This window comes from Protobothrops mucrosquamatus, unplaced genomic scaffold (assembly GCF_001527695.2).
Source record: "Protobothrops mucrosquamatus isolate PMUCROS unplaced genomic scaffold, P.Mucros_1.0 scaffold1274, whole genome shotgun sequence".
NCBI classification, from domain to species: domain Eukaryota; kingdom Metazoa; phylum Chordata; class Lepidosauria; order Squamata; family Viperidae; genus Protobothrops; species Protobothrops mucrosquamatus.
The window spans coordinates 378,750-388,514 of NW_015387480.1; the positions used below are offsets into that span (position 1 = coordinate 378,750).

At 41.1% G+C, this 9,765-nt stretch overlaps 1 protein-coding gene across 1 annotated transcript in view; it reads left to right on the plus strand.

Annotated features, from left to right (window-relative positions):
- Window positions 1–9,765, plus strand: part of ARID1B (AT-rich interaction domain 1B) — a 378,023-nt gene that overhangs the window by 256,819 nt on the left and 111,439 nt on the right. Inside the window, exon 6 of the mRNA XM_029285097.1 lies at window positions 4,916–5,159. Within this exon, the coding sequence (XP_029140930.1) occupies window positions 4,916–5,159 (244 nt within the window). The remainder of the gene's footprint in view (window positions 1–4,915; window positions 5,160–9,765) is intronic.

Genomic DNA, 9,765 nt, shown 5'->3' on the forward strand with positions numbered 1-9,765 from the left:
GGCCAAATGGGCCACACCCACCCGGCACCCAACGATGCATAAGTGGGTTTTGGGTTGCAGTTTGGGCACTCAGTCTCTAAAAGATTCGCCATCACTGATTTATTCTATTAGCCATTGTTTTTACTGTGTTACTCAATGATTAGATGGCCTAGACATTGGTATTTGTATATAGACCTTTTAAAGATTTATATTTTATTATGTTTTATTAATCTAGCTGAAATGTTAATATATTTGGCAAATCCATGTATGATATGCCATATCTAAGTAAATAAATTTAGTGTTCCAACAGTAAGAAATTTTGTTTAATTTTGACTAACTTACAGCTCTGTGAGTGAAAAATAATAATTCACAGAAACAGTAATTAATGAACAAATGTGTTTTAGCTTTGAAGAAAAAATATTTCAACAGTGTCATTGTAAAGGAAATGGGCTACTCAGTTTTTTTTTAGTAATTATTATTGTTTTCCAGTGATAGATGAGAATATAGCTTGGGTAACTCAGTTGGGATCCATAATTACTGTTGTGCATAGTTGGTAAGGAAAGAGAGATTTGGTAAATGGAGCTGTGTATTATGCAGAGAAAGGAAAACCTCTAGACGCTGTAGCACTGAGTGGACTAAAGGTGTCAGTTGCATAAAATGTGCCCTGATTAGCTCTTGTGCTGTCTGCTATGCATTTAAAACAGAAGCGACGTTAGCTTTGTGTTGTACAAATAGATTGCCCAGTTTAAAAGATTCCAAGATCAACAGAATAACAAAATTAACAGAGTTGGAAGGGACCTTGGAGATTTTCTAGTCCAGTCCCCTGCTCAAGCAGGAGACTCTACACCAGTGGTGGCAAACCTATGGCACGCGTGAGCCCTCTCTGTGGGCACGCACGCCATGCCCTGGAGATGGCAACCATCCCTCTTCAACCAGCTGCCCGCTAACTTGCTGAGGTCCCACATGGCCGGATGTATCCCAGTACCCATGTGCTCACTGGCCTCTGTGTGCAGGGGCTGATGGTGTCAGGCAGCAGCCGCCCCGGCCCCGGCCCCTGCCTCACCTTGCCCTGTGACAATGGCACCCCCGCCCTGCCTCGTCTCACTCCGCAGCACGAGCCTCCTGCCTACCGCCCCACCTCCCAGAGACCCCCTGGATCTCCCCCAACCCTGCCTGGCCCCCACAGGTGTCCCTCCCCACGAGCAACATTGAGGTGATCACGCCCACCTTGGCCACACCCACCCAATCTGCCATGACCACCACAGCCACGCCCACCCAGTGGGCCACGCCCACCTGGCACCCGGCGATAAATAAGTGGGTTTTGGGTTGCAGTTTGGGCACTCGGTCTCTAAAAGGTTCGCCATCACTGCTCTACACCATTTCAGGCAAATAGTTGTCCAATCTCTTCTTAAAAACCTTACATGAGAGAAAAAGGAGTTTCATTGTATGTTATCTTACCCATTGATATTATAACATGGGCTGTTCCCAGGCAAGGCACATCCATTGTGGAGCTCTTTTTAGGTGAACCCAGTATCCCATAAATTCAAGTCAGGCTTTTTTTACAGGTTATGCAGGTCATGCTTCTTGCTTATAATCTTTATTTACAAAAATGATCTAACATATGCAGATTTTGTGCTGGAGAAATACATAACAGTATTTTGATTTTATTCATCCAAGAATCGACCTTTTTCTCCACCCAATACTGGGATTTATGTTGACTGTAAGGGGAAAAAAATGATTTAAAAACCCTCAAAGGGTGGACTAGATGGACTGCTAGATCTTTCTCTGCCGTCAGTTTTCCATGTTTCTATGTTTCTACATATATGATCTCTAACTACTTTTCAAGTGTTGGTGTCAGTTAACTAATAGTAATTTGTCAATAGACAATTCTCTGTAGTACATTAATCTATATAAACTTCTCTGAAAGTTGCCACCAAAATTATTATTTTGAAATTAACAAATGGGGAAAAATATTAAACAAGGGTCATATATCCAAATAATTCCTTATTTGGAATTCTGACCTGTGCCTAATTGAAGATTTTCATTATGTTATTTGTTTTTTTATAACTCCCATACAATGTTACAAACATATTGTATGTAAGAATCCCATATTGCTCCATTTTTATTTTTTGATTAAACATTCTCTTTCCTATGTTACTGTATTGTTATTTCTTGATCAAAGTTGTTTTTTTAAATGATAAAGAGGCACTTTTTAGACCTCCCCAGCTCCCTTTCCCATTATAGTTTGCATTATTCTGTTGCAACGTAAGATTGCAATAGGAAAATAGTAGTAGTTCTGAATAATAAGTTATTGCAAGATACTAGAGATTTGTACTGCACTTATTTCAGAATTAAGAATTTCTCTTCCCTCCCTTTCTCCAGAATCTTGTGGATTCTGGAATCTTGTGTATTGTGAGAGGTAAGTGATACGGAGTTTATTTTTAGAAAGGTTTTCTTGCTGCTTTTTAATTAGGCAACATTTGCAATAAATTTGCTGTTGGAACAACTTGGCATCACTGTAATACCTCCTCACGTACCCAGGATTTGATAGCATTCATTGTGGGCAGCTCAATTTTTTTTTTTTAAAAAAAAGTAATTATCCATTTCATCAGAATAATGATCAGATAAACTACTGTTAAGAAAAAAAAATCAAAAGAAATTGTTAAATTCTCTCATTATATAGCTAATTTGCTTTCTAGAAATACTGAGGGCAATATGTTCTTGGATTTAATTCAGGAAGCAATTCAGGAAGCAATTAATTAAGAGACTTGTAAAGAGCCAGAAGTATGATTGTTTTACAATGTATTCACATAAAGAAAAAGAATTGCTATGATTTTTCTCTCAAGGACAACAGTGAAAGCAAAATTCTTTATGGAAAAGTGACTGCATTTCTGTACAAAAAAAGAGAGATATTTCTCACACATTCACTTCCTCATATTTAAACATTTTTTGTCTATATCATCAAAGCAACTGCACTGCAGAATCATCACTAGAAAATCACAATAGGTCTGTAAGAAGATCAAGTGTGGGGTCTGAAATAATCAGAATTCTGGCACTCCATCTGATCGGAATGTTTTTCTTATGCCACCTGTTGTTGAACTTAAGACCAACTTCTAAGGCTGCTTAAGATTCTTACTCGCCTCTGCTGTAGCCTCATCATGTCCCCAGTCTGTCCATTCATATCCTTTGTGTTAGCAGTGGCTCATTGGCATTGTGGTTGCATATACCTGGTGCAACTATAATACTATCTGTAAGAGCCTAAACCAGGGCTTTTCAACCTTTTCACCCATTGTACCACTTTTAGGATATGGCAATATTGCCTAGCAAGGTGTCAAAAACGTGATGACCAAAAAAAAAAAAAAGGAAAAAAGTGATAAAGTACAGGTAGTCCTCGACTTACAAAAGTTCGCTTAGTGACTGTTCGAAGTTACAATGGCACTGAAAAAAGTGCCCCCCAAGCCACAGCTGAGCAAGACACCTGCCTGCCCACCCGGCCGCATTCTTCCTGTCCGAGGTTTCCATTGTTGTGAGCATTTCTGTTGAGGATTGGCAGCGGGGGTGGGGTGGGGGGATGTTTGGTTTTTATTCCCACCCCCCCCCGTCTGCTGGGTGGTTGCAGCAGGTTTTGGTCACTTCATATGACCCTGGGACACTGTGACCGTCATAAATATGAATCAGTTGCCAAGCATCTGAATGTAAATCACAAGACCCTGGAGATGCTGCAATATTCCAGCTGATCGGAGCTTCTTCTGGGCTCAGCAGAAGCGCCAGGATCAGTGCTGCTTTCCAGCTGATTGGTGCTTCTTCAGGGCTCAGCAGAAGCACCAGGATCAGCACCGAGCTCCAGCTGGAGCCTGGCGCTGATCCTGGCACTTCCGCTGAGCCCTGACAGCCCTACAGCTCCAGCCATCTCTCGCTCAGGCTTGTGCGGTGCTGCCACCGGTTCAGCTTATTCCCCTCCCCTGCTACCACTTTTCTAGGATGGTCGCGTACCACCTGCTAGGTGCCAATGTACCACAGGTGGTACCCGTACCACTGGTTGAAAAGCCTTGGCCTAAACCAAATTTAATTGTATTATATTATTTGTAATAGTTTTGGTTGAGCAATCTCCTTGAGTAACCTAATTTATGTTTGGGGAAAATAATTAAATAAAAACATAACCACTGGAGCCCAAGAGGCACTAAGTGGTTGAGTATTTTCTACAGTGGGGTGTAAGCAGTGCATCAGAACAAACTTTGCATTAATGTGTTTCTGTTTCCAATAGGCATTAGGGCATTACATCCCAAACTTTTTCTAATTTTAGTGCCTCTAGAGATTCCCAGGGCATCATAAATGCATTTATATATAGGATTTAAAAAGAAAAAAAAAGCCCAGGGATTAAAATTTGTAGTTTGGCAGTATATTTTAATAGAATTTACATATTTGTTTTTTTATTTGTTTAAAATATTTATGTACTTGCCCAGCTTATATCAAACTCTGTATTGCTCCCCAATATCAGTACATGATATTCATCTAATAAAGGCACAGAATTAAATACTGAGAGCATAAATAATATGCATGAATGAAGTCCTGTACAATGTCAATATAATTTGGGAAAATACATAGACTAAAATATGAATGAGCTATGGAAGAGATCCCTCCCTGGTCCAGTTTCAATAATCATATTTTAATAACCATATTAGAAGAATTAAAATCTGTATATTGTCCCTTTAATTGCACTAATGTCTGGGAAAATTTTGATACATGTACAAGTTGTATGCTTTGTGCATTTTTATATAAGAAAGGGGGAATTCATTTCCATTTTTATTGCTTGTTATTAGTTCGCGACATTAGCCCCAAATTGGAATTTGTTCAAACACATTCCAATATTCCGTGTACCTTTTTGTGGATATTGGTGGCTACTATTTTATCGATTTCCCCTGCTCTTTCTTCTCAGGATTTATCAGGCTCCATTGATGACCTGCCTACTGGAACTGAAGCAACATTGAGTTCAGCTGTTAGCGCATCAGGTTCTACTAGCAGTCAAGGGGAGCAGAGCAACCCAGCACAGTCACCTTTCTCCCCTCATGCCTCTCCACATCTGTCCAGCATCCCTGGGGGCCCATCCCCTTCCCCTGTGGGCTCTCCAGCCGGAAGCAATCAGTCAAGGTCTGGTCCCATTTCTCCTGCAAGTATTCCAGGTAAATGGTGGGCTTTAAATATATACCTATATGCATTCAGCAATCTGTGGTGCTCTGTTTTGTTTCTTAGCAATATGTGCATGCTCTTCTCACTTCTCCATCCCAGGCATATGTCACATTCTCAGTCATTTGTATTAAAGCAGTGGTTCTCAACCTGTGGGTCGGGACCCCATTTGGGGTCGATCGACCATATCATGGGGGTCGCCAAGCAAGGCTGTCCGCCATTTTTTTTGTCCGCCATTTTTTCCCCTTTTCCGGCGGGTACGTTACCTCCCTTGGGCTGGGTCAGCTGGTGGTCGGCCTGCTCCGTCTCTGCCGCTTGCCAGCTACGCCTCGGCTGGCGCAGGGGGCGGAACCATGCATGCGCGGCGCTCCTGGGCAGGGAAAGTCCTCGACTTACGACCGGTTGGGTAATCCTTGACTTACGACTGGTTTAGTCCTCGACTTACGACCGCTTGGGGTCGCGGCATTAAAAAGGTTGAGAACCACTGTATTAAAGGATCCAGAGTAGAGGATAGAATGGAACACTTGTTCAGGAAGAATACTTTGTTACACACAACCTCAATTCACATCTCCCCCCCCTTTTTTTTTTCCATTGGTTACTGACATTTCTTTTGCAAGTGTACAAAACTAAAACTGCAATATTTTGCCCAGTTACTGTAAGAAGGGCTAATCTTGATTGTCACTTTCCGCCCCTCTCCCGCTTTTTCTTTTCTGATCTCAGTCAACTTCTGATCTCCTATTTAGTCTTGCCACAAGCTTCTCTGTATGACATAGATTGACTTCCCCAATCATTTTTTTCCTCTGGCAACTCATTATAAAACAAGGAGCAGTTCTATTGTTGATACTGTGTCAGCAATGCAAAGATTTAGTAGGGTATGTTTTTTCATGAAAGGTTGTTAAAATTAAATTGTTCTGTTTCCATGGCTTACTGGTATAAAAGCATCCTTTATCTCATCAGCCCCCAAATTTTTCGGCTTGGCAGTCCTGCTAGGGGGAGGACAGAGGGGAACTGGGCAGTGCAAGCTGCGGGCCGACCCACATGCACGCAGCTTGACTTGTGCAAGCAATGGGCTGGCACGCGCCTAAGTGCCCGCCAGCCCACTGCTTGCCCAAGTCGAACTGCGTGCATTTGCTCCTGCCAGCCGCTCACATGGCCCAATTCTGAACAGGCCACGGCCTGGTAGTGGGCTGTGGCCAGGGGGTAGGGGACCCCTGCTTTATCTCATACCTTTGTCAACCAAGAAGAAATTGACACCCAAGGAAGTATTAAAAAAACATAAAAAGTCACCTTATAGAGAAGATGGGCAGCATAAACATTTAACAAATAAATAAATAAAATAAAGAATAACCCTAACTGAATTTCTAAATGCTTTGTTTGCCCATATATGTTCTTTAATCTCTTTCCTTCTTCATTATATTATTATTTATTTTTTCATCGATCATGTTTGTGAGAATGAAATTGCACCGAATTATATACATTATCATTATTTAGTTATTTCCCCATTTAAAAAGCTGGGCACATAGAGCTGAGAATGGGATCCTTTACTATATGATTCTCTCACTATCAACTGTAGCCTATCTATTGTGGAAATAAAACAAATTCATATTATAAAATATAGAAATTATTTAAATTAGTTTCGGAACTTTACACAACACAGATGTTAATAGTTCCTTCCTTGTTTATCACTCCATTTTTACCAGTCTGTTAAATAATATTAGCAAAAGGAAATGCTTTCTTTTAGAAGGTTGATCTCCCTCTCTCTCTCTCTCTCTCTCTCTCTCTCCCTTTCTTTAATAAAATGATAACTGAGGAGTAAAAGCTGACATGGCATTGCATTAAAATGCAATGCTGATGCCAGAACATTTAGTGAGTGCTAGCTTGGCTTGCTTCCTGAACCCAAAGTCTCAGTTTACTAACAAAGCAAAAATGTTAAAAAGCAGGAAGCTGGGATCACAACGTTCTGTGGCCAGTTCTCAGTTTCTAATGGACTAGTATTATGTTTTTACCAGATGCTCCAAAAGCTCAGAAATGTTCTTTCCAAATTTAATTATGACATGGACAAATTGCCTAAAATAACCTCCACTCTGTTTCATTGTCAATGTAAGGCATCTAAGCAGTCTGTAATAAAGAATCTATTGAAGTTTTACCTGTCATTTATATGTTCCTCTCTTTTTCTTAAAAAAGAAATTGTATGTGTTCTTTTTGATTTTGTTCTTACATAACAAAAACATGTTCTGAGTTTCCCGCCAGGTTTTTTTGGAGTCTCCAGTTTTCCAGTAGCTTTTGAAGGGAAAATGCATACTGTATACTGGCAAATTGTATATAAATGTCATGTACATAGTGTGGTTTTCCTCTCTGATATTGTATCCAGTAATTACTTAGCAATTGTGTAGGTGTCAAATCATTGTCCCTTGCATGAGACATATTCATGATTCTTTCTTTATATAGAAGCCCTATGATTATGAAAAAAATATTTTTGTATGATAAAAGTTCATCTTGTACGCTTACTATGAGCAATAATCTATAATCTTTTAGGAGTTTTTAATAGTAGAGACAAGGTCAACAACTGGTGCCCTACAATACAAGGTTCTCGCAAACAAATGCCTAGAAAGTAGCAGAGAACGGGACAGCAGAAAATAGATGCAGCTATCTTTTTCTGACTTTGGGGTAAAAGAAGGGAGTTTTAGACTAGTAGTTCTTTGGGCATATTCTGGGATGATGGGACAATTTCTAAGTGCTTGTTTCTGATTTGAGGTTGTAATTATGGACTTACCTCTGTCCAGATGCTTATGTAAAACAACATTGTTTTTGTGGAAGTAAGGATGTTATTTAAAACTGGGAAAAAGATTATTTGACACAAACACTTTAAGAATCACTGAGATAGGTGCTATGTAGGTAGTCCTAAACTTACAACTGCAATTAGGACAGGGTTGTAAGTCAAGGCACCCATAAGACCACACCCAAATTTATCACCATATAAGTTTGTTAAGTTAATCACATGATCATAAGTTTGAATCCATTCTCACAAATGGGTATTTTTTGGTCGGAAATCAGCAAAAATTACCAGAAATTTGCAAAATAGTTACAAATCACGGCCACATAATTGTAGAACATTGCAACCAGTTGTAAATGTGAGCTGGTTCCCAAATAACCAAAATGTCATGTGGCTGTGTGTGTGTGTGTGTGCGTGCGCACGCGCATGTAACATTTTACAATTGGCTGCTAATGCTTTATAGGTGATAAAGCATCCTTTCAGAAACCCATTATATCTCTGAACGGTCATTAAACAACCGGTTTTAAGGACTATCTGTATAGTTAAAATGTAACTTATTTTTTAAACATGCTTTAATAAATATATATACTCTCTTTAGGGTGGAGGAAAAGCAGCAGTATGTTTATTCCAAGTTATTTCAAGTATTCTAGCATGAAGGCAGCAAAAACCAGCACATTTTATTCCTATATCATGAAGGTGTTAGAATTTGAGTTTAAAATGGGAAACCTTTTAGTCTTATGGGTATAGTTTGTTGGAACGTTCAAGATAAATTATGTAAAGGGAGATGAGACACCATCTGTCTATTCTTGAGGGTGGTAAATCTCTGAAAAATTAACAAAATGCACCCAAACTTGGTGACAGAGAGCAAAGAAAAGAATATGTTTGAAAATGGGTTGCATTAGGATAGTGGTTGCATGGATAAAATTCTTGCAGTACTTCTTTTTGGAGAGATCTTTGGGCAGCAGCTTAGATTGTTGCCAGAAGTGGCAGTCTAAGCCAGTGATTCTCAACCTGTGGGTCGGGACCCCATTTGGGGGTCGATCGACCATTTAATGGGGGTCGCCAAGCAAGGCTGTCCGCCATTTTTTTTGTCTGCCATTTTTCCTCCCTTTTCCGGCGGGTGCCTTACCTCCCTTGGGCTGGGCCAGCTGGTGGTCGGCCTGCTCCATCTCTGCCGCTTGCCAGCTACGCCTCGGCCGGCGCAGGGGGCGGAACCACGCATGCGCGGCGCTCCCAGGCAGGGAAAGTCCTCGACTTACGACCGGTTGGGTAGTCCTCGACTTACGACCGGTTTAGTCCTCAACTTACGACTGGTTTAGTCCTCGACTTACGACCGGTTTAGTCCTCGACTTACGACCGGTTGGGGTCGCGGCATTAAAAAGGTTGAGAACCATTGGTCTAAGCCCTTTGTGGTTAATGGTATCGAAGGCTACCAGGAATCAAGGAGAGCAAGGATAGATCCATATTCTTTTTAAGTTCTGCTGCTAGTGCAGTGTTTCTCAACCTTGACCATTTTAAGGCATGTGGACTTCAACTCCCAGAATTCCACAGCCAGCATTGCTGGCTGTGGAATTCTGGGAGTTGAGGTCCACATGCCTTAAAATGGTCACGGTTGAGAAACACTCTGCTAGTGAAGACTTCCGGTGGCAGGCGATTTCGCTGGTCGCAGCTGTTTGCTGCCTCCCGCCTGTTTTGCGTAAAAGCCGGTTTGACAGCCAGCATCTGCTGTCAAACGGCTTGATACCTTTCCCCTGGGCATAAGGGGATCGGTGAGCTGCCCGGGGTAGGAGTTGAGTTCCCGAGTCGTCCTATATGGACGATGTAGGCGA